Below are 24343 nucleotides of genomic sequence, written 5' to 3'. Positions count from 1 at the left end.
TGGAAAATTCTCAGCAAGTCTCTCTTCAAATATTGTTTCTTTACCACTTTCTCCAGGGTGGTGGTGGTCGTTGTTGTTTTTGGTTTTTTTGAAACTCCAAGTAGATAAATTTGGGCCTCTAACTATTCTATTATATCTCATAGTTTTCATCTTTGTCTCTGTTCTGTTTTTAGATGAGTTCCTCAGTCTTGTTTTCTAATGTATTTAATTATTCTTCACATATACTTAGTCTAAAAATAACCCCTTTGTTGCATTTTTTAATTTCAGTGACTCTATCTTTTCACATCTAAAATTTCTTATTAGTTTTTATCTCATGTATGCCTATTTTTGTTCATTCTTTGGTGGCAATTATGGAGTCATTTATGTCTTTAAATAATTTATTATATTGTCCTATGAAATATTTTTGCCTCTTAATTTTGTCTGTTCTTGACATGTGTCACAGAGAAAGGGTTATCACATGTAGAGACTCATTAGACTGTCTTGAGGAAAGCATTATAATATGAAGAAAATAATACTTAAATAATGAGTAGATGCTATCTCCTGGCACAGTAGTTTTTGTAATAAGTTGTTACCAGTTGACATTTGCAGTGGCTGACGGTAGCAAGCTCCACAGGAAGTTCTGTCTTTAGCTGCTACATGGAGCACAAACAGTTCTGCTCAGAGTCAAACTTATATTGAGGCTTTTGTCTTGGACCAACTCTTGCATTGCGTAACTTCCTGCATCTCATTTTTTTTCTTTTTTCTTTAACTTAATACAGTAACAGTACTTCCTGGAATAAAACTTTGTTAACTCAAGCTGAAACATGTTTAAGACTTTAAAAAAATATTTTTCCTTTAAGTGAATGTTATATACAGTACATTACTATATAGGTGGGTCGGGTCAGATAATGTATTTTTTGTCACAGAAACTCATAAAAGCTCTGGAAGGTTTGGGGTTTTTTGTTTGTTTTCATTTTTTCCAGCTTTATTGAGATACAATTGACATATCTGGAAGTATTTAGACCATTAAAACAGTCTTGCCCATGGGTCAGCCTGTTTTTTTTTTAATTTTTCATATCTTTTTATTTAAAAATAAAATTAAAATTTTTAATTTTTTAAATTTAATAATTAACTTACTATATTAGTTTCAGACAACATACTTACTCAATATTTTTGTACATTATAAAATGGTCACCAAGATAAGTCTAGTTATGATCTGTCACCATACAAAATTATTAAAATATGATTGACTATATTCCCCATGCTGTCCAGTATATCCCCATGAATTATTCACTTTATAACAGGAAGTTTGTACCTCTTAATCTCCCTCACCTATTTCATTCATTTCCCTACCCCCTCCCCTCTGGCAACCACCAGTTTCTTTTTTGTATCTATAAGTCTGCTTCTGTTTTATTATGTTTATTCATTTGTTTGGTGTTTTAGATTCCACAGATAAGTGAATTCATATGGTGTTTGTCTTTCTCTGTTTCACTTATTTCACTTAGCATGATATATTCTACGTCCTACTATGGTGTCACAAATGGCAAGGTTTCATTCCTTTTTATGGCTGAGTAATAGTCCATTGTGTATGTACCACATCTTCTTTATCCATTCATGTGTTGATGAACACTTAGGTTGCTTCCATATCTTACTTATTGTAAATAATGCTGCAGTGAACATAGAGGTGAATATATCTCTTCAAACTGGTGATTTTTGTTTCCTTCAGGAAAATATCCAGAAGTAGAATTGCCGGATCATATGGTAGTTCTATTTTTAATCTTTTGATGAACCTCTATTCTCTTTTTCATGGTGGTTGCATAAATTTACATTCCTACCAACAATACACAAGGGTTCCCTTTCCTCCACATCCTCACCAACACTTGATATTTTTTGTCTTGTGATAATAGCCATTCTGACAGGTATGAGGTGAAATTTTATTGTGGTTTCAATTTGCATTTCCCTGATGATCAGTGATTTTGAACATCTTTTCGTGTCGGTTGACCATTTTCTGTATGTGTTCTCTGGCAAAATGTCTATTCAGATCCTCTGCCTATTTTTTTTAATTTTTTAAAATTATTTTTTGTTTATTTAAATGGAGGTACTGGGCTTTGAACCCAGGACCTCATGCATGCTAAGCATGCACTGTACCACTGAGCTATATCCTCCCCACCCTGCCCATTTTTAATTGGGTTCTTTGTTGAGTTGTATGAATTCTCTGTATATTTTGGATATCAACCCCTTATCAGATACTTGTTTGTCAGCTCTAGCTCCCAGAGAAATGTCTACATGTCTGTCTTCCCAGGGGAAAGAGGAATATCAACTCTAAAGTTCTCTCTACCCAGGGTGGGAAGGAATCCCTAGATTTCTCCCCACCCAGGGTGGAGAGGAACCTAAATACTGGGCCCCCCACCCTCCCACTCATCACCATATACACACATAATCTTTTCCTCCTCCCTGCATTATATCTCCATCCTATTTACTATCCTTTAACATTCTACATAATTTAATTATACATTTTGTTTACTGTCTGCTCCCCTCAACCAGACACAAATATTAATTGAAAGCAGTGGTTCTGTCTGTTTTATTCACTGCAGTATCCAAGAGTTTAGAGGAGTGCTGGACCATTGCTAAGTGACTATTGAATGAATGAGTCCTAATACTCCTTACCGAGAAAGTGGTAGAACTGACATCACAGCCATAGGTCCATCTTCCAAGTCAGCTGGGGTGCTGCCTGGATTAGTGTTAGGAACTTAAGTCCCCAAGTCTAACTGTCTCTTTGGGTCTCTACTTTTCTATGAAGGGCTCTGTACACAAACATAGTAAATCTATTGTTCCTGTTAATGTCATTTGTCAGTTTAATTTGCTGATCTCTGGTACAGAACATAAGAGGGCAGAGGAAAAGGTTTTCCTCCCCTGCACAGCATCGAGTACATGAACAGCCAACCCAACTTTGTTCTTGTTCTGCCTCAGCAGCAACAGAGACCAGTCCTCTCCCCACCTATGAGAAATACTCGACTAGCACCCCTGCCTCCATCTTCTCTTATAGCCTGTCCCCTGGCTCTCTCTCAGCTCGTGCCCTGTCCCAACTGTGTCCCTCCAGCAGTGAGACCCCAGACCACCTGGGGGGCATGTGACATTCAGGCAGCAAGTGTCCAGGTGGCTGGAACTGGACTCTGCCACACAGCACACACGAGTGATTCTATCCCAGTGCCATCCAGCTACGATGGCCCACACATCCTCCACGCAGGTTTCCAAAATGCTGGTGGATCAGGGCCAAGGCTCAGACCCTGAAACCCCACTTTAAGGATTCTAGTGTGGGATGGCTTCATGGAAGGGACCCAACATGGGAGTGTGGTCAGCCCTGGTGTAGGGACACACACCTCTGCTGTTCTTTTCAGAACAAAGGTAGGTCTGCAACACTCCCAACTGTCCACCCAATTGGGCCTTCTTCACAGCCACCTGGAGTATTGACCAGAATCCGTGCCCTCCAGAATCCTATCCCAGTTGGGCCAGGTCTCAACGATCCCAAACCAAGAGACTCAGGTGAATCCTGGGATCTCACAGGGATTCCCCATTTTGCTTTTAAGGGAAAACCACTGAGTTTCAAATGAAAGGAACCAGAACTCACCAACCCAAAATGTGCCCATTTGGCATAAGGATTATTCTCAGTGGAAGGCCACTGAGAACCAGCAGACTCAGGAAATGCTCTAAGAACAGGGCGCAAGCTTTTCTTCTGTAGAGGAAATCACATTTATAAAGGAAACACCCATTTGTAAGGACCGCTCCTCCCACACCTGGAAGAGGAGGTCTCTTAACAGCTCTCATCAATGGACAAGGCACCAACCTGAAATCAAGCATCACAAATCCTCTAAATACCCTTGTTCACCGTGCTTTCCTGACCACATTCCCATAACTTAATCCCCCTAAACCCCTTTTGTTTTTCCAGCTATGATGGAATTTAAGTCCCCAATTCTCATTGCCTCCTTGAGTAACATTTCTTTATAAAGAGCACATAACATCATTCGATTCTTTTTTTCTATTGTTAGTCTGTCTTCTCAGTTTAACTTCTGGGTTCCAGGCACTGAACCTTGAAGGGGAGAGGGCGCTGGAGCTGGCTGTCATCCGTTATGAAAGCCATATCGGAATCTTCAGGAATAGTGTGAACAGGCCATTAAACCCAGCTAACATTAACTTACAATTGAATAAACTATACTGAGAATAAAGGCAGCAAATTCTCAAAACTCAGCAGGATTACTGTAGGCCTCACTGGTTATTGCACTGCATTTACTATCCCCTCCCACCCACAGTGTGTGTAGTAGAAATGCTTTCTGGGGTTCTTCTGACTCCATGTTCAGGAACATCATGTTGGAAACATCTATGCCACAAACAGCACATGCCACAAGCCAGCCTTGGTTGATCATTTTGTTGATGCTGTAGACTTAGAAAGTGATGGGGAAAGTATGACTCGGGCAGGTGAGCTGCACAAGTGTGTATCTGTGGTGCCGCACTGTAAAGACGGAGAGAAGACTTCCACATCCAAAACCCAGGATGTCATTCAGCAGAGGCTGCTGACATCACCCAGGAAGAAGTGATGTTTTGCTCACGTCGGTTTCATAGTCTTACTCCCTAATTACAAGAAAATACCAAGCAACATTCGTCATGTCAGAAATGCTCTCCTTTATCGACTAGGGGACTACAAACAGGAGCCAGGCAACATCCACAAAAGCATCCCGTGAGGCCTCGGGCTCTTAGAATTTATAGCAGAGTCCTGTCCATTAGTATTTTTTGTTAACTGTGTGCTGCACATACTGAATGTCCATTTAGCTAATAAACTCATGTGCCCATATAGGTACCTTTTCGGGGAGCCCATGACAACAGAGGATTGTGTGTTATCTGTTATTACATGATAACAGCATATCATCATCTTTCTTATCTGTGTACTGCTGTCCTTCACATCAGCTTATACCATAAACTATGCATTCATGCTGGCTCTTCTTTCCCTGGAGAGCCGGTTCCTGACTGTTGTCCGGCATGCCCCTGCCCACCACCCCATCACCACCCACGGTGGAACTCGGACTCTGAGACGTCAGCTGGACCCCCACCCAAGACCTAGGTGTCCAAGGGTATGGATTTCCCTGACTTTCACCTCAATTCCATGATTTGCCAAACTGAATAAACGCGGCCGCTTTGCACAGTCAGATGTCAGCGAAGACAGTGGGCAGAGCTCCTACGAGACCAAGGAGGAAAACAGCGTGTCCGACCAATGAGTCCACAATTACCAAGGGGGTGAAACCAGGCACCCTCACTTGAGAACCAGACAAGGTTGCTGTTGCTCCAGGACATGTGTGTCTGTGCAACATCATAGCAGGAGGGAGGGTCACCCCAAAAGACCTCAGTCTCGCTCAGGCCCGAAGGAAGGAAGGAAGGAAGGAAGGAAGGAAGGAAGGAAGGAAGGAAAGAAGGAAGGAAGGAAGGAAGGAAGGAAGGAAGGAAGGAAGGAAGGAAGGAAGGAAAGAAGGAAGGAAGGAAGGAAGGAATGGGTGTGATCCAGCAGGGCGTCTACAGGGACCCCAGCCCTGCCCCTCCCCAGGAGAAATTCCAGAGTCGTTCCCAACCGGAAGCTCAGGACACCTGCACAGTCCCTGACCCCAAACACGAGTTTGTTGAGTGAATGAACAAACATCACCCCCAGGTACAGTTGCAAAAGTCCCTAACTTTTAAGTTCACTCCTGTACCTTACAGGCACACAGACGTTTCTATCTACAGGCGCCAGTGTTCCTCCAGGAAAATCCAGCTAAAACGTGAACTCGAAAATGGAGACATCACCTCTGCCCTGTGCCTACCTCCTACCTCTCCTGGGCCCACCCTGCTCTGCATCCTTAGATGCACACACCTGGTCAATTTGCCTGTGACTAATATTAGTGGTAGCTGTTCCAGAAGTGAGGATCGCGGTGGTAGTTATTCCATTACAAGCATATTGCTTTGCAATTGTAATCCGCCACTGAGTGAAATAATTCCTGGTACTTAATCTGCATTAAGATAGAACAGAAAAAAAAAAAGAAAAAAAAAACATAGATCAGAAAACATCAATCCACAGTGCAGAGGAATTTGCAAAGTGGGTTGGAGAACTCAGTTCCTATGCAGCCCAACTGGGACTCACACTGGGCAGTGTAGGAGCAAATCCATACTCAGACCTCAGGGTTTAATTTCCCCTGGAGAATAAGTAAAGACTTCCCCCTCCCTTTTTCTTAGGACATTTACTTCAGAAAATGTGGGAATTCCTTCTCTGTCTCTTAGAAGTGAGCACATCTTTTCAAAAGCATAACACATCTCTGAGTGTCCCCTCCCTCCTGTCACAAGTCAGAGTCTGGGTGTCCCTTCTCCTGTCACAGGTCAAGGTCTGAGTGTCTGTCTTCAACTCTACATGGAGTTGGTGAAGGGTTGAGGGATACAGGCTCACACGCATTCCCATCGCCTTCAAATGAGGTAATACATACCTGATACACTACAGTACACAAGCAATGAGCTGTTTTGTTAAACCTTGTAACTATCTTGTGACTAGTGTATTTGTCTATACGTTCATGTGTAAAGAATTACTATAGTTTCTGTCACCTTGTTTGGCATTAAATTAAAAAAAAAATTTTTTTTAATGTGCTTGGAAACCTCAAAAATGGAATTGTCCAGGCTTCTCTTAAACTCTTGGAGGTCCAGGCCCAGGAAGGATAATTGGTTGGTGATAAACATATACAAGTCAACAGCACCCAGACATGAACTGAAACCGACGGAGTGAAGGAGGTCGCCCAAGAGAGCTCCTTTATGGGAAAGTGGAGGGGGGCCTCTAAGACCAGAACATTTATTTAAAGGACTCCCTGAAGAGGCGCCTACAAAAGAGGCTAGCCAGGAATGAGATGAGAGAAAAACCAAGTAAAAAGAGTTAGAGGAAATATTGCCAATGACGGGGAAAGGAAAATCAGGAGGACGCAAGCCCAGACTGAGTTTGAGAGAAGAATTAATCAACAGTGTCAAATATTTTGCTGATTTTCCCCGGTCAGCAACAACCAGAATAACTCTGCCAACCCCCCTCCCCACCATCCTCTCCCCCACCCCCACCCCCGTACTGTTTATATATCTCTTGTTGCTTTTACGGGGTTTTGTCTGGTGGTTTAGTTTATTGCCTCCAATCAGATGGCTCACGCAGAAGGTTTGAACTTACTCATTTCTCTCTTCCATAAGGCCTTACGCTTCCTGCTCAATTAATATCAGTGAAACGATTTGAAGAACATTTGAAAAAACAACCGAACATAGATTCTATTTTTTGCTCCACAGCCAAATTTCCCGAACACGATCCACTGCGCAGGCGCACAGGCTTTCCGGCGAACTCCCGGCTTTCTCGGGTCTTTGCATTTGGCGCGAAATCCCAGCTCCGTGGGCGGGGCTGAGGGAGAAGCCGCGTTCATTGGGCAGGTTTGGCGCGAAATCCCCGACCTCCTGTGCCACGATTGGCTCCGACCTGACGGGGAGGGAGAAGGGGCGGAGCGGAGGCGGCGCGCGCAAAGCTCCAGCGTCGGAGGAGAAGCGGCTCTTGGCGGTGGAGCGTGGCGCCGGCGGCCCCTCAGATCTAGGCAGCGATGGACCTCGCGGCAGCAGCAGAGCCGGGCGCCGGCAGCCAGCATCTGGAAGTCCGCGACGAGGTGGCCGAGAAGTGCCAAAAACTGTTCCTGGACTTCTTGGAGGAGTAAGTCGGCGGGCGCCCCTTCCTTAGCGGAACTGCCCCTGCCGCAGTTCCCAGCTTCCGGAGGCCGGGGGCGCCGCGGGGCCCGCGCGTGTGCGGGAACCGAGGGGAAGCGCGCCTGGGAGAGCGGCCCACGCCCTACGGGGGCTTAGCCGGGCTACGGAGAGAGACCTGGGCCTCTCCGGCCTTGTTCCTAGGGGTAGACTCCATATGGAGCCCTTCCTCCGACTCGCGCAGTGCCGAGCGCTTTAGGGCCTTTATTCGGTCCTCACGACCTGCAAGGCTGGTGCTCGCGTGGTCCCCGGTCACCGGGGCGGAAGCTGAGGCTCGGTGGGGATGAATAACTCGTCTAGTTCGGCCGCACGTCGGCAGGGTGGAAGGGAGAGGCCGAACCGGCCTTGGAATTCTGGCGGGGTCCCGACTCGGGTCCACCCAGGGCCTGGCTCCTTGGAGCCCGTGGAGATGAAAGAACTAGAGCGAACCCTATGGTTTGACAGATACTCAGGCGGGGGCCGGCCTGCCCTGCTGAAGTGGCAGAACGCCCTCCCTCTCTTCCTTCCTTGCCTTCCAACCCCGCAAACCCCACTCTTCTTTTTTTCTGTTGCCTTTTTTTAGGTTCCAGGCCTCTCTAAACCCCCTTCGCTGGCTCTAAACCACTGCCACCAGTCAGATGGCAGATATGCGACATGTCACTGCTTTCCCTAAAAGTAGGGACTCTGCTACCTGCAGGAAGATGTGGAAACACTTTGGAATGTCTTAAGAAATTCTTTCTTTTTTTTCGGTTGTGGTAAAATAGACGTAATATGAGATTTACAATCAACCTTTTTTAAACGTAGAATTCGGTGGCATTAAGTACATTTACCTTGTTGCACAAGCATCACTGCTGTCCATCTCCAGAACTCTTCTTCCCAAACTGAAACTCTGCAGCCACTTAAACAGTAACTCACCCTTCCCCCCACCCTCCAGCACCTGGCAACCACCAGTCTATTTTCTGTCAGACTTGGAGTCGTGGTATTTGTCCTCTTGTGACCAGCTTACTTCACTTAGCATAATGTCTTCAAGGTTCATCCATGTCCTAACATGTGCCAGAATTTCCTTTTTAAGAGTGAATAGTATTTCATTGTATGTATACACCACATTCCGTTTGTCTGTTTATCCATCCATGGACACGTGGGTTGTTTCCACACTTTGGCTGTTGTGAACAATTCTGCTGTCTTATGAAATTCTGATATACTTGAAACCATAATTTGTATTTCCCTGCCTTTGGCAATGTTATTCTCTCCCTGACAGCTGTTCATTCTTCAGAGCCCAGCTCAAGATTCCTACCTGCTTGTTAAACCCTATAAACCTTTCACGTAGCACCACTCCTTTCTTCCCTTATGTTCCTAAGGTACCATTTTCCATTATCTCTGGTAGTATATCTTTACCTGTCAGATCTTTCATCTGAATATAAATCCCATCTTTAACCCCACCTAGCCACCACACCACTTGTTAACGGTCCTCAATTAATGTTTGATTTCAACAAATGATGTAATTGCCTTCATTTCCTTGCAGTCTGCCATGCAGCTAACTGCTGGACATAATGATGAACAACACAAATAATCCCTGTATTTGTTGGGAAAATGTTAACTCCCTCTCAAAATACTGACTTTGATTTGCCATTGCTTATAGAATAAAGTCCAGATTCTTCACAGCTGCTCTTTCCAGATTCATCTTCCACAGTCATTCTGTCATCCACACTCCTTCCGTACCTTTTCTGACTTTGCCACATACTTGGAAACATCTTTAGCCAGTCTATCTACCATTCATTTTTCTTTCAAATTTTGATTCCTCCAAAGCCAAATTCTAGTGCTTTCTTTTATATACCTGAAGCCTTTCTAAATGTTCCTGTTAGGCAGAATTAGTTTATATTCCCCTGTCACATTTCTTGTACCTCTTCCTTTTTTTCCTTCTTTTTTAATTTTACTGTGTAAAGAATACTTAACATGAGATCTACCCTCTTCACAGATTTTTAACTGTACTAAATATTGTTGTACCGTAGATCTGTTAGACCTTATTCATCTTACTTGACTGAAACTTTATGCCTGTTGATTAGTACCTCCACCTTTTCCTCTTCCTCCAACCACCGTTCCACTCTTCGATTTTATGAATTTGACTATTTTAGGTATCTCATGTAAGTAGACTCATGTGATATTTGTCTTTCTGTAATTGGCTTTTATCATATAGCACCGTGTCCTTAATGTTCAACCATGTTGAGATGTTGCAGAAAATCCTGTTTTAAAATTGAATAATATTCCATTTTATGTGTATACTACATTTTGTTTATTCATTTTTCACAGGCATTTAGATGTCTTGTTCTTCTCTTTAGTAGAAATGTCTCCTATGAGAGTGTCCACCGTAGGAGAGGAGCAACACTGTCATTTCCATCTTACGGTACCTGTGGATAGTGCTCTGCAGATAAATAGATGTTGTTCATTAAATATTTAACAGAGTTACAACATGCAATATTTGAAGGAGGAATTGATTTTTCCTCAAAACTAAACTGCATGTTATGTTAAGAGACCAGAAAGCAAGTGTGTTTGTATGATACCCTTGGAAGAAAACATAACAGCTTCACATTGTGTGTATGTATTTTTCCATTTTCCTGAGGTCTTGGGCGGTGAAGCACTTCATTTCTGTGTATTTACTTTTACTCTGGTTTTAAATCAACAACTGATCTGTCAGTTTTCCCTTTAGAAATTAAATCTTTGTACTTTAACCTGAATTTCTTGGTTTAATACTTTCTAATCAACAAATGCTAATTATTTTATTGTTGGTATGTACAGTTAAGATTGGAAAATGTTAAATAAAGAAGTTCAGATTTAAATTTGAAGACTCAGTTTTCCTGTGTTCCAGACTGCACAAAACATTTACAAGCATTCTCCCACTTAATCTTCACAGTAATCTTATGAGATAAGACGATGTTCTGATCTTTTTTATCATTTTCAAAAATAAGAGGGACAGGTTTAGAGAGGGTAAGTAACTTGCCCCAAGTTATGCAACTACTAAAATGGGCCTGTCTGACCATAAGGCTGACAGTTTTTAGCCAATACGCTGAATTATCAGGCATTCAGATTCTCCTTTTTAGTGCCTAATTCTCGAATTTTATCATAATTGCATATATCTGCAGGTTCCAGAACAGCGATGGGGAAATTAAGTACTTGCAGTTAGCTGAGGAGCTAATTCGTCCGGAGAGAAACACATTGGTTGTGAGTTTTGTGGACCTCGAGCAATTTAACCAGCAACTTTCCACCACCATTCAAGAGGAGTTCTATAGGTATCGTGTATTAATCTTTACTTTAAATTAGACATGGAGCCTGGGAAGCCATCTCTTCTTGGAATAGAAGTGTTCATTTTTGAGGCAAAAGGGCAGCTGTCACAGAGGCCCTTTAATACAGCCAGTAGTCATTTTAATGCTGCTCTGAACTAATTTAGGCCTTTGTGGAGTTGAAAATTATTCACATGCAGATGTTGAAAACTATTGCTTTCTACATAATTTTCCCAAATGTTAAGAGGATTGCTTGCTTTGTATCAGGCATTCAATGCTATTGTCAGGCATTCAGTGCTGTTGCTATGTTGTTCATTTAATCCACTACCCACCCCCACCCATGTCATATAAAATCTCTTGAAACATTTTAAAAGCTGAATGGTTTGTGTTTTTTTTTTGGCAGAAATTCGACACTATATTTAATAATTTAGGCTTTTGTTTTGCTTTCACTTGCTATATAAAACCAAAAATATCTTTCTACACAAATCTTTGTCTGCATTTGTATTAAATAAATGTGACAATCTGTATAAATAAAATCAGGTTAAAATAAACGCTGTAGACAGTTGTGAAGGAGAAATGAAGACCCAGGAGTAAGGATATACAGTTTTGTTCTTTTACTTGGTAGACGGGAAGATGGTGGATTTGTCTCCAAGTTTCTAGTCATATCTGACCATCAAGAATGGTTGGAGAGGTAAGCAGTAGAATTTATTGTGAAAATATGTAGCAGGAAAAGTTGTACTGAAAAGTACGAGTGAGAGGAAGTAGAAAATCGGGGCTGATGGTAGAAACACCTATGCACAGACCATGCAGCAGTTCTGTCTCCTGAAAGTAGCTGATTTTTCAGAGGACTTCCAGATCCCACTGCTTAAATAAACCAAGTTGCCACAGCTATTGAAAAACTTAAATCAAGAGGACATGCACAATTCCATCTAACCAGTTAGTTGAAACGTTTCTACCAACTTGCTCTCACACCAGTACACAAATTCCTTCCCTGCCCTCATCCATTTCCTATCAATCAAGAATTAAACCTAGAAAAGTACAGTAGGCCTTGACACCAAATGAGAGGCTGCCTTGCTCAGGTGGTTCAGGTAGAGTTATCTTGGATAGAGAAGTGGCTTGCAGTGTGCATGCTAAATGCTTATTTAAAGATAATAGACATTCAGGAACAGCATTTTATCTTTGGTGTTTCTGTTGCCTTAGATGTATTTATGGTGGAATAAAAAAGGATTGGAGAAGTTCTTAAACCTAGACCAGATGATGAAAGTATCCTGCAGAGTTAAATTCTAAAGTTGAAATTCCTTAGCTTCAGCTGTTAGGAATCATGAAAGGGGAAGGAGGTCTCAGTTAGCCTCTTGAAGATGTTAAGTTGATTTTTTTTTGTTTGCTTTTCAGAGTTTACCCTTACCTTTGTCGGGCCTTGAAAACCTTTGTCAAAGACCGTAAAGAAATCCCTCTTGCCAAGGATTTTTATGTTGCATTTCAAGATTTACCTACCAGACACAAGTAAGAAACCCTTGTTTGAAAGAAAAAGAATTCACCAGGTAGTATAGGCATCACTTACTTGTCAAAAGCTCAGAAGGTTATAGTCTTAGATCTGTAATAAGTTATACCCAGCTATCCAAAAGGTTTAGTTTTGGAAAATCTGTATTTCCAGGGAAATGAGATGGGAAGTAAGTTAAGTGAAATAATTTCTGGGGATTGTCATATTTCAGGACCCCTTTTAAGGATGTTTGGGTGAAAAATTAGTTCACTGAGAAAATACGAAAACTGAGAAGGAAATTAATGAACTTTGGATATTTTTGTCAAGAGCTTAAACAACATAAACAGTTTAAAACTTTTCCTATTTAACAGTTATTTAAAGAATAAATTGAACTGATATTTTGAAAACTTAAACTGAAATTACTTATAAAATTACCAAGTTATTTAATATAAAAGTGGGTTTGTAAAATAAAGTGAAGGTGTTTTCTGAACTTCCAAGTTCAGGAAAATATTTTTCCCATGATAATTTTATCATGAAAATAATATATGCTTATTTGGAAATTGTAGGTAAGCAAAAAAATATATTTGCATATAAAACATATTTGTTCTTTTATGTATTTTGTATTTATGTATTTTGTTGTGGATGTGTGTACATTATACTTAAGGAATAGGCATGTTGATAAATCATTCTCATAGGAGAGTCCTTATGTTTTGTTGTTTTAAGCATAAATTATCATTGAATGAAGGTATAGCTCAGTGGTAGAGTGGAAGTACCTCCATCAAAAAATAAATAAGCTAATTCCCCCCAAAAAAGAAAAAATTTTCTTAGTTTGGAAATGAAAATTTGCTAATGCAATATCTGCCTTTAAACAGAATTCGAGAACTCACCTCATCCAGAATTGGTTTGCTCACTCGCATCAGTGGGCAGGTGGTACGGACTCACCCGGTTCACCCAGAGCTTGTGAGTGGAACTTTTCTGTGCTTGGACTGTCAGACAGTGATCAAGGATGTAGAGCAGCAGTTCAAATACACACAGCCAAACATCTGCCGAAATCCAGTTTGTGCCAACAGAAGGAGATTCCTGCTGGATACGAATAAATCAAGATTTGTTGATTTTCAAAAGGTATTTATTAACTTTTATTAAGGTCAGATTCAACCTATGCTAATAATTCACTTCTGGGCACTTGTAATTATTACTGTAAGCTTATTTAGGGAATGTTAAACTCAGTTTTTATGTCAGTCAAGGATCAAATGTGACTATAGATTTAAACCAAAAATTCATAATGCAGATTTCAATTGTCAATATATAAATGTGTTTTTAACCTTTAATAACTTGGATTGGGAACATCTTCAGACAAGTAAAATGTATTTGTCAAAGAATAAACGTAACTGTTATTGTTATGAACTGGAGTTAAGAAAACTGGAGAATTAGAGACTTGTTGGTATAAGACTCGAAGTCGTTGGTTAGGAGGGAGGAAATAGACATGCTTGTTGATAGCAATGAGGATTATCATGGTTAAAGTAGAAGAACTAAATTGGAAATCACCTGGGTGATGATTTGGTGTGAGGCATGGAAGTAGTTGGAGTCTTAAATCTCAGATTGAGAAGTTTGGACTTACCTTGATAAGCAAGGGGAGTACATTTTCAGAGAATGTGAATTTTTCTGTTATAGAAAGATTAACGGGACAGTTGTGTATAGTATTTAATAAGAGACTAATTGGCAGTGGTAGTTACCTGGGCAAGAGTTGGATGGTAGCAGTAAGAATGAAGGGAGAAGATCTCAAATCTCTTTAGGACTTAGTAACTCTGGGATATGCAAAGAGGAAAAAAGTTGCAGCAGCTCAAGCACAGGGAGAATGAGTATCAGACTAAAATAAAAAGAAGATATTAAATTCAGTTTTTAGCCCTTACCTAGTTTTCTTACATTAGTCTGATACTTGGTTTGTAAGAAGCATGTACTCTACCAACAACTTTTGGTAAGAGATGCTTTATATTTGATAAAGAATATGATATAACAACCAAATACAAAATATGAATCTAGGTTGAGTCTTGGTTTGGGGGGAAAAAAACAGCTGTAATAAAAGACATTCTTGACAATTGGAGAAATTTGAAGATGGACTAGATAATATAAGAAATTCTGGAATTAAGGATTTAATTCTCTTGGTGTAATTGATGGTATTGTGGTTACACAGAAGATTGTTTCTTAGAAGATGAGTGCTAAAATATTTAAGGGTGAAGTATCTTGATTTTTGCAACTTCTTTCAAATAGTTCAGTGAAAATTTGTATTAAATAATGTTGACAGTTGCATTAAGGTGGAGGGTATACCAGATGTGAAATTTTTCATAAAATTTACCTAACAGCTTAGAGGAAGATGAAACACAGAACAGATATTTAAAGGCAATTTGAACAAAGAGAAAAAAAATTCATGTATTGCTTAATGAGAGTAAAAGTGAATTTGAGGTTTTTGAATAGATGTAATCTCTTACCAAACTGAAAGGAGTTTTACAGTAGAGAATTTTTAAGATGAATGTTGGCATATGTCAAAAGTCTACAAACTGGTAAGATAATTTAAGGTATGTTAATATTTGTGGCATTTAATTTAGATTGCATGGCATTTGAGGAAACTCTGTTTTCATTCTTGGCCATTTATTTGTCTTTATAGGTTCGTATTCAAGAGACTCAAGCTGAGCTTCCTCGAGGGAGTATCCCCCGCAGTTTAGAAGTGATCTTGAGGGCTGAAGCTGTGGAATCAGCTCAAGCTGGTGACAAGTGTGACTTTACAGGGACACTGATTGTTGTGCCTGATGTGTCTAAGCTTAGCACACCAGGTCAGTAATCTGTAGCTCAAATTTAACAAATTTTTAGTTATCTGAACTTCAGAGTATCTAGCTTCTTGGATTTTCCTTGTCTTCTTTTTGGCTACCAATCAGAGTGTGAGCAGTAACGAGAATAAAGACAAATTGATTTTTGCTACAAAATGTACTATTCTGAAAATTTTCAAAGCCTAAATGAAATTTGGGGGTTTATGAGTTTCATTTATCTGAGCAGTTTTGATTTTCAGCCCCTTCAGTATTTCAGCTGTGAAATAACCTATTATTCAATCTTTCAGGAGCACGTGCAGAAACTAATTCCCGTGTCAGTGGTGTTGATGGATATGAGACAGAAGGCATTCGAGGACTCCGGGCACTTGGTGTTAGGGATCTTTCATATAGGCTGGTCTTTCTTGCCTGCTGTGTTGCACCAACCAATCCAAGGGTGAGTCTTAGTAGAATGGCAATGCCTGGGAAAGACATCCCCTGAGGCTGCCACAAAGTTATATTCCTCTGAAATTCAGTGTTAAAGGCAGGGGGTTAGGTTGAGATATGTTTTAAAACCAAATCTCTTGTCTACTTTTCTGACTTAGGGAAAAGTCTTACTAGTTTTCATACATAAGAGCCCAGTGCTTTAAGACCATTGGTACAAAATTATCTATAGTGGCTTTTCTGTTTTTGTTTTTAATTGTCACAGTTCCTCTGTAATGCTCCTTGAGAAAGTACAAATAGAAAAAATTAGTAATCTGGCAAGTAAAGTAAATTGCTCTAAGAGTGATGGACTTCCAATATTATAGTTTTTCAGAACTTGATTTTGTATCCAGGATGGGGTAACAGTGAAAAGTCTGGAAAATACTCCAGTATTGGAAAACAAGGGGTGAACATAATACTCTGTTACTTCATTTTCATCTTCGTATCAGTGATTAACATTCTGTTATGGCTTATCTCTTGGGCATCTAGATTCATTTAGATAGCAATATGAAACAATGGTTGTAGCTTTTTTGTTTGTTTTTTGTAAGGAGGAGGTAATTAGGTTTATTTGTTTATTTATTTTAATGGAAGTACTGGGGATTGAACCCAGGACCTTATGTAGGGTAAGCATGCATTCTGCCATTGAGCTATACCTACCCCACGCTTACCACAACTTTTTTGTTATTTTTAATTCCCTGGACAAATGACAAGCTCTTTAGTATATTGATTAACTTAGGACATACTGATTAGATTTTTCCAAAACCTTTACATAAAGTCAGCAGATTCTAAAGTTGACCTCCCAAGGCTGTATTTTGTTTGTGGTGACATTTCTTCTCTTTCACATTATTTTGACTTTTTTTTTTTTTCAAAGTAGCAGTATATTTATTTATAAAATATACAGTTTCACAGAAACAGCTTCACTTTATACACATAAACTTTACAATTATACAGAACCATGTAAATGATGTTAAGTGTCTGGCTTGGCCAAAGCCAGTGGGAGGGTATTTTGATTATTTCTATTTTTTCCTTTCTTCTCCACCCCTCAGTTTGGAGGAAAAGAGCTTCGAGATGAGGAACAGACAGCTGAGAGCATTAAGAACCAAATGACTGTGAAAGAGTGGGAGAAAGTGTTTGAAATGAGTCAAGATAAAAATCTATACCACAATCTTTGTACAAGCCTGTTCCCTACCATACATGGTAAGAGTTCTATCCATTTGTTGTCTAAAATTGAGATCAAAGTAATGGTTATAAAATAGCAACATGTGACTTTTTAAAGCACATAAATCTGATCATGGAAGTTTTTTAGTGGACTTAGAAGGGGTCTTAAAAAAGTTGTTTGTAAAAGGACAGATATATGATTGCACTTAAAATGAGGTACCTAGAATAGGTAAATTCATAGAGACGAAGTAGAAAGACATTACCTGGTGGGAAGAGAAATAGAGAATTATTGTTTAATGGATAGTTTCTGTTTAAGATGATGAAAAGTTCTAGAAATGGATAGGGGTGATGGTTATAAAAGGTAGTGAATGTACTTAATTCCACTGAACTGTACACTTAAAAATGGTTGAAATGGTAAATTTTCTGTTGTGTATATTTTACCACAAATTTTTTTGAAAGAAAAAAAGTTATTTAGTCTTCTTTTTCTGGCTTTAGGACAGAACTGCACTTAAGTATATGATAATATGCTAGATTAATATGCTGATCTTGTTTTTCTTTTTAATTTTCACTACGGAGAGATTTCATTATGTTTTTTAGTTGTATGTACTGTGCCTGTACTTTGTGGTTTCTTCTTTCACATTTTCTTAGCTTTTGGTTACTAGCTGCTCACTGGCATTAAAATCTCCTTGTGTGTTGAAGGATATGATTAAATTTTCAGGCCCTATGCTTTACCCTTTTCCTTTTCCATCCTTATTTTCCATGTTTAGTTGAAGTTGTGGCAAGAATTTATAAGATTATGGGTATTTCTCTTAGGTATATATTTTTAGTCAATAAAAACTAACCCTTTTTTCCTATTTAAATAATTGTTCAGTGAAATTGAACTGAAGTCCTTTATGTTAATAGTGTCCTCCCTTATAATGATAAGTGTCAAATTTTTATGCTGGTTCATTCCCCCCATAAATTAGTCTATTGCTACATAACAAATTATCCCAAAATTCATGGCTTTAAACAACAAACATCTCATACAGTGTGTAGGTAAGGAATTTGAGAGAGACTGGGTGTGTAGCTGGGTGATTCTGGCTTAGTTTTTGATGAGTTTGTCACCAAGACATCAACTGGGGCTGCAGTTATCTGAAGACTTGACTTGGGCTGGAGGGTCCTCTTACGAGGGGACTCACTCACTGCTTATCTCTTAGTGCTAGTTGTTAGCTGGAAGCCTCAATTCCTTGCCACATGAATCTCTTCCATTGGGCTGTTTTAATGTAGTCAAAACCCAGCAGCTGGCTTCCTCCAGAGCATGTAGTCCAAGAGAGCAAAATAAGGAGGAAACAAAATGCTTCTCAGGACCTAGTCTTGGAAGTTCATCCACATTTAAGGAGAGGAGAATTAAGCTCTATCTGGAAATGAGGATTATCAAAGAATTTGTGGTCTATTTAAAACCGACCACACCTCCAACACATTTGTTTCATATAGGTCAGTCATAGAAATTTTATTTTTGGAATGGTTTTTTAATTTTCTGCTTTTAAGGGGTGATTTGTCTAAATGTGCCTAGCATTGTGTAAATGGAATTCACAGAAAGTCATCATAATTAAAAGAGAAAATGTTTCTTTCAGTATCACATTTCTAATAATCTGGTCTTTTTTTTTAACCACATTTCCTTCTTATATTGGGTTTTTTAGAAGCAGATGTAAATCACATTTGCATCTTACCTAATCCATTTCAGTTCAATTAGCATGTATTTATGTTAGCATGGTTCACCATTCTGATACAAAAGAAGTAAGTTGTGGACCATTTCCTCAAACTTGATAGAACTGCAAGAGAAAGAACTAGCAAATGTGGTAGGCTGCAATGGACATAGTTTATTTATTGGGAGAGATATTTGGGGACTGTGACATCAGAGAAGGCTTTGTGTAGGAAGTAGGACTTACGGACAAGGAAAGTCTCTTAGAATGGTGAGCATTGGTGTCTGTGATTAAGTGAAGACATTAGAACAGTGATTAGGTGACTTTATGTTCAGAGAGCAAGAACCAGGATTAGAAACCAGATATTTTTACTCCAGTCTAAACTTTGCTTTAGCTATCTCTGCTCTTTTGGTTGGTAAATACACCTTTGTAGTTTCCTATGAAATTGTTTAACTTCATGTTGAAAAATACCTTGGGTTTTTGTTTCAGGCAATGATGAAGTAAAACGGGGTGTCTTGCTGATGCTCTTTGGTGGCGTTCCAAAGACAACGGGGGAGGGAACCTCTCTTCGAGGGGACATAAATGTTTGCATTGTTGGTGACCCAAGTACAGCTAAGAGCCAGTTTCTCAAGTAAGTGTTTGTCTGAGATAGTACAGCAGAGAACAGTATACCTAGAACAGTAGTTACAGGCTTTCTGTGCTACCAAGAATGCAGTCAGTGTGCCTTTACCAGAGCAAGAGTATACATTATGACTGTTGACTATATAACTCTTAGATTACACCTTAATTTGTTAAGTAGAATGTAACAACATTTTATAATTTTTTGAAATGGGGAAAAATTATAATCTCAATCCCACATAGAATTCTTTTGATCTTTGTATAAAAGACTTTGAATACATGATTGTAAGTCACAGCATGTGTATTTTTAATTTTGAGTTACCCTAAATATTTTCCTGTGTTTCTTTATTTTCACAAATTTTTTTTCTGGTAAACTATAACTTAAAAAGTCATTTTCCTAACCTGATACTAGATAATTTAACAGAGTAGTTTATTTTAATGATTATAGATGTTAATACAGTGAACATCATAGTATGTATAAGTTTTTCCCCCACTTTGGGGGAAATTCCTAGCCATAGGATTGCTGAGATTAAGAATATAAACATTTTAAGGTTCTTAAACAGAACACTCTTTCCAAAAGCAGTGCTATAAAAACAAGACATTTTATGCTAAACTTTTCAGTATGAGTACCACTGTAGCAATTTTTGCTTTTTTGTAGAAACTATAGTAAATACTTTCAAACTTTTAAGAAACTTAGAGGTCAAGATAATAACAATGAGTTTTTGAGCATCTGCTATGTTCTTGATGATTGTGTGTGTGTTATGTCTTAATCTAGCAGCATTCAAACAGGCAAGTAATATTATCCTCTTATTTTAGGGAGGCAAACAAAAGTTCTCTGAGCCTCAGTAACTTACCCAACTTCTCATAGCTAACAAGTGACTCTAAGCCATGAATATTAGAACTCAGCATTTGACTACAAAGCATGTGCTTTTTGTACTATGTCAAGCTGCCTTTCCTTTATTTGTTTGGGAGATTTTTAACATGGCAGTGTTCTAGAATATAGACCATCTTAAGTTGGAGTTTGTTAAATACTATTTCCTTTAAGTATATCAGGAACTGAGTTCTAGATTTGAAGATAGTAGTCGTATTTTAAAAGGAATTATTTTTTTCCTCTTTATGTCCTCTTCTGCCTCCTTACCACCACCACAAAAAAAATGTACTACATATTTCCTCTGATAGCAGTATTGTATTGTACATGATTGTCTTAGGCAGAAATAGCCTTTATATCTGTCTAGTGGGGTTTTTAGCATCTGTATTGCAATATAATTTACATAGCTTAAAATTCACTCCATTTTAGTATTTTCACAAAGTTATACAACCACCACCAAACTCAGTTTAGAACATTTTCATCACCCAGAAAGAAATCCTGTACCCACTAGCAATCACTCTTCATTCTCTCTGCTAGCCATAGGCAATGGATAATTACTTTTGTGTCTATCTGGACATTTTATATAAGTGGAATCATATTCTATGGGTCTTTGTGACTGGCTTCTTCCAGTTACTATATTGTCAAGGTTCAGCCATGTTGTAATATGCATCAGTACATAATTTCCTTTTATTGCCTGATAATCTTTTGTCATATGTATGTATCATATTTATCTATTCATCAGTTAATGGAAGTTTAGATAGTTTATACTTTGTATTTTATAAGTAATGAAGCTTTGAACATTAGTGTATAAGTTTTTCACCCTTTTTTTATTGTAATACACGTGAGATTTACTGTCTTAAATATCTTTCATGTACACTTCAGTGGCATTAAGCACATTCAAATTGTGCAGCCATCACCACCATCCATCTTCAGAACTTTCTGATCTTCTCAAACTGAAACTGTTCCCATTGAACAATAACTCCCCATTCCTCCCTCTCCTCATCCCCTAGCAACCAAAATTCTGCTTTTTGTCTCTGAATCTGATTATTCTAGTCCCTCATATAAGTGGAATCATGTATATTTGTCCTTTTGTGACTGGCTTATTTCACTTAGGATAATGTATTCAGGGGTCATCCATGTTGTGGAATGTCTTGGAATTTCCCTCTTTTTTAAGACTGCATAATACTTCATTGTATTTATCACATTTTATTAATCCATTCATCAGTGAACATTTGAGTTGTTCCTACCTTTGGGCTTTTGTGAATTTTCACAGTATCTGTTCAGGTCACAATATATCTGTTCAAGTCCTTGTTTTTGTTTCTTTTATTTATTTTATTCTTGTATTCTTTAATTTAGTTCTCTTAAATTTAGGTCATTGGTCCATTTTGAGTTAACTTTTGTATATGGTTTGAAGTAGAGGTTCAGCTTTATTCTTTTGCATTTGGATATTCGATTGTCCCCAAATCAAGACTATTCTTTTGCTCCATTGAATTGTTTTGGCACTCTTGTTGACAATCATTCGATCATAAATATGAGAATGTATTTCAGCACTTTCAATTAAATTTTATTCCCTATGTCTGTCCTTAGGCTAGTATCACACTGTCTTGATTACTATAGCTTTTGTGGTAAGTTTTAAAGTCAAGAATTGTGAGTCATCCAACTCTGTTTTTCTTCCAGATTGTTTTAGTTTTTCTGGGTCCCTTGAGTTTCCACATGAATTTTAGGAACAGCTTGTCCATTTCTACAAAGAAGTTAGCCATGATATTAATAGGGAGTGCGCTGAATCTGTAGATCAATTTGAGGTCTGTTTGCTTTTTAACAGTATTAAGTCTTTTGATCCATGAACATGGGCTGTCTTTCCATTTATTTAGGTCTTCTTTAATTTCTTTCAACAATGTTTTGCAGTTTTCAGGGTATAAGCTTATGCTTCTTTTATTAAATTTATTCCTAAGAATTGTATTCTTTTTGATGCTATTATAAATGGAGCTGTTTTCTTAGTTTCATTTTTAGGTTGTTCATTGCAAGTGTTTAGAAATATAATTGATTATTGATCTTCCATATTACAACATTGCAAGAACTAATTTTTGTAGTTCTGCTTTTAGTGGATTCTGTAGGATTTTCTCTCCAAGATCATGTTAGCTGCAAACAGTGATAATTGTTCTTCCTTAAAAATCTGGGTGCCTTTATCTTTTTCTTGCCTAGTTGCCTTTGGTGGACTTTTCAGTATAATGTGGAACAGAAATGGCAAGAGCAGGCCCCATGTCTTGTTCTGGCTCTCAGGAGGAAAGCTTTCAGCTTTTTACCGTTAAGTATGTTAGCTGTGGGTTTCCATAGATGCCCTTTATCAGGTTGAGGGAAAGTGTCTTCTATTCTAGTTAGAGTTTTTGTCATGAAAGGGTGTTGGATTTTGTCACATGCTTTTTTTTTGCATCTGTATTGAGATGGTTCTTATCCTTTATTAATGTGATGTATTATTGATTCTTAGATGTTAAACCAGCCTTGCTTTTTTGGAATAAATCTTACATCCAGGTGGGAGAGGCTATAGCTCAGTGATAGAGCACATGCTTAGCATGCACAAGGTCCTGGGTTTAATCCCCAGTACTTCCATCAAAATAAGTAAACCTAATTACCCCCCCCAAAGAAATATAAAAATAATTTAAAAAATAAATCTCACATCTAGTTTTGTTTTATTTTCATTTTTTAAGTGCAAGGCCTTCTAATAGATCATTGTTGTTGAACTGTTTATTATTGATGTTTTTATCATGTATGAACTTCATCTTCCATTTGACAGGAATGAGTTTAACCTATTTAAAAGACCAAAGGAAAAAAGGCTTTCTGTTTGGTCTATGACATGTGTCTTTATGAATTGCTTTTTCTTAATGCTTCTTTCTTTCTTTCTTTCTTTCTTTCTTTCTTTCTTTCTTTCTTTCTTTCTTTCTTTCTTTCTTTCTTTCTTTCTTTCTTTTTTTTTAAGAAATACAAATTCTTACTTGACATAAATCCTATCACCTAAGATTCTTGAAAAGGATGCTTTAATGTCATATACTAGTAGTCATATATTAATGAACATGATAACCTTGAACAGGCACGTGGAAGAATTCAGTCCCAGAGCTGTCTACACCAGTGGCAAAGCGTCCAGTGCTGCTGGCTTAACAGCAGCTGTTGTAAGAGATGAAGAATCTCATGAGTTTGTCATTGAGGCTGGAGCTTTGATGCTGGCTGATAATGTAAGAACATTTTACCCTCTTGGATACAAGTAAATCAGAATATCCCCTACCCTATCAATAAAGACCTATAAGTGTCTATTAAGAAGATATCCTTTTTTTTTAAAAGCACTTTTAGTAAATAATTCATGGTTTTAGTAATCTAGAATTTAATTGGGATTCATCATTAATCAGCACTTTCTGAACTTCTGTAGAATGTACTGCATGCCCTGAGCTGGTGTGTTTGCTGACTAGTACTTCTCAGCACTTTTTGCTTACTAGACTGTGGCATATCTATGAGTGCATCCATTACATTTCACATGTATTTGTCAAATATCATTTAGATCTGTGAACGCATATAAGTTGTAGCTGTATATACTTAGAAACATTATGTTCCAACTTCACCCTTCAGTTCCCCAGCCTAAGATCAATACTGAAGTGACCAGAATATTTTGATTCTGAGATTTACACAAGGTTTTGGTGTTGAGTAAAAGTGCAGTAAGTAACTATGTTTTTAGTTTTACTCAGTTTAAAATGAGTCAGAAGCAAATGGTTCCTTCTAGCTCTGGGATCTATTGTATTGTCTTACTCTGGTAGGGAAAATTAGGATTGCTTACTTACCTATCTTCATTGTTTAGAGAATGGAAAGGTCTCTGTGGTAGCACTGAGTTTCTTTCCTGTTTGACACCCGAAAGGCAGTTTCTTATGCTAGATTTGTTTGGTTATAGGGTGTATGTTGCATTGATGAATTTGATAAGATGGATGTGCGGGATCAAGTTGCTATTCATGAAGCCATGGAACAGCAGACCATCTCCATCACTAAAGCAGGAGTGAAGGTATGTGTGTCCACTTCTGTTCCATTGCATTGTGCTTTAGCCTTGTAGAAAAATACAGCTCTAGAGATGATCACTTGGGTAAAATGCATTACTTCAATATGAAATGCTGTTTATTGAAATGGAAAACACAGCCCTGAGGATTATTGATACAAATTATAGGTGCTATTTAGGGTACTGTGAAAATAATGTTATGACAAGA

General features: G+C 38.5%; 1 protein-coding gene across 1 annotated transcript in view; it reads left to right on the top strand.

The window, feature by feature from the left end:
- The first annotated feature begins 7523 nt into the window (after positions 1-7523).
- The window catches only part of MCM6 (minichromosome maintenance complex component 6), a 36777-nt gene continuing 19957 nt past the window's right edge, over positions 7524-24343 (top strand). Inside the window, exons 1-10 of the mRNA XM_031451339.2 lie at positions 7524-7714; positions 10881-11027; positions 12411-12521; positions 13371-13620; positions 15161-15326; positions 15608-15753; positions 16826-16976; positions 19109-19250; positions 23191-23332; positions 24037-24144. Of these exons, the coding sequence (XP_031307199.1) occupies positions 7608-7714; positions 10881-11027; positions 12411-12521; positions 13371-13620; positions 15161-15326; positions 15608-15753; positions 16826-16976; positions 19109-19250; positions 23191-23332; positions 24037-24144 (1470 nt within the window). The 5' untranslated portion in view covers positions 7524-7607. The remainder of the gene's footprint in view (positions 7715-10880; positions 11028-12410; positions 12522-13370; positions 13621-15160; positions 15327-15607; positions 15754-16825; positions 16977-19108; positions 19251-23190; positions 23333-24036; positions 24145-24343) is intronic.

The sequence above is a fragment of the Camelus dromedarius genome, chromosome 4 (assembly GCF_036321535.1).
Source record: "Camelus dromedarius isolate mCamDro1 chromosome 4, mCamDro1.pat, whole genome shotgun sequence".
NCBI lineage: Eukaryota > Metazoa > Chordata > Mammalia > Artiodactyla > Camelidae > Camelus > Camelus dromedarius.
The sequence above is the reverse complement of the archived record's forward strand: the minus strand, read 5'-3'. Positions and strand labels throughout refer to the sequence as shown.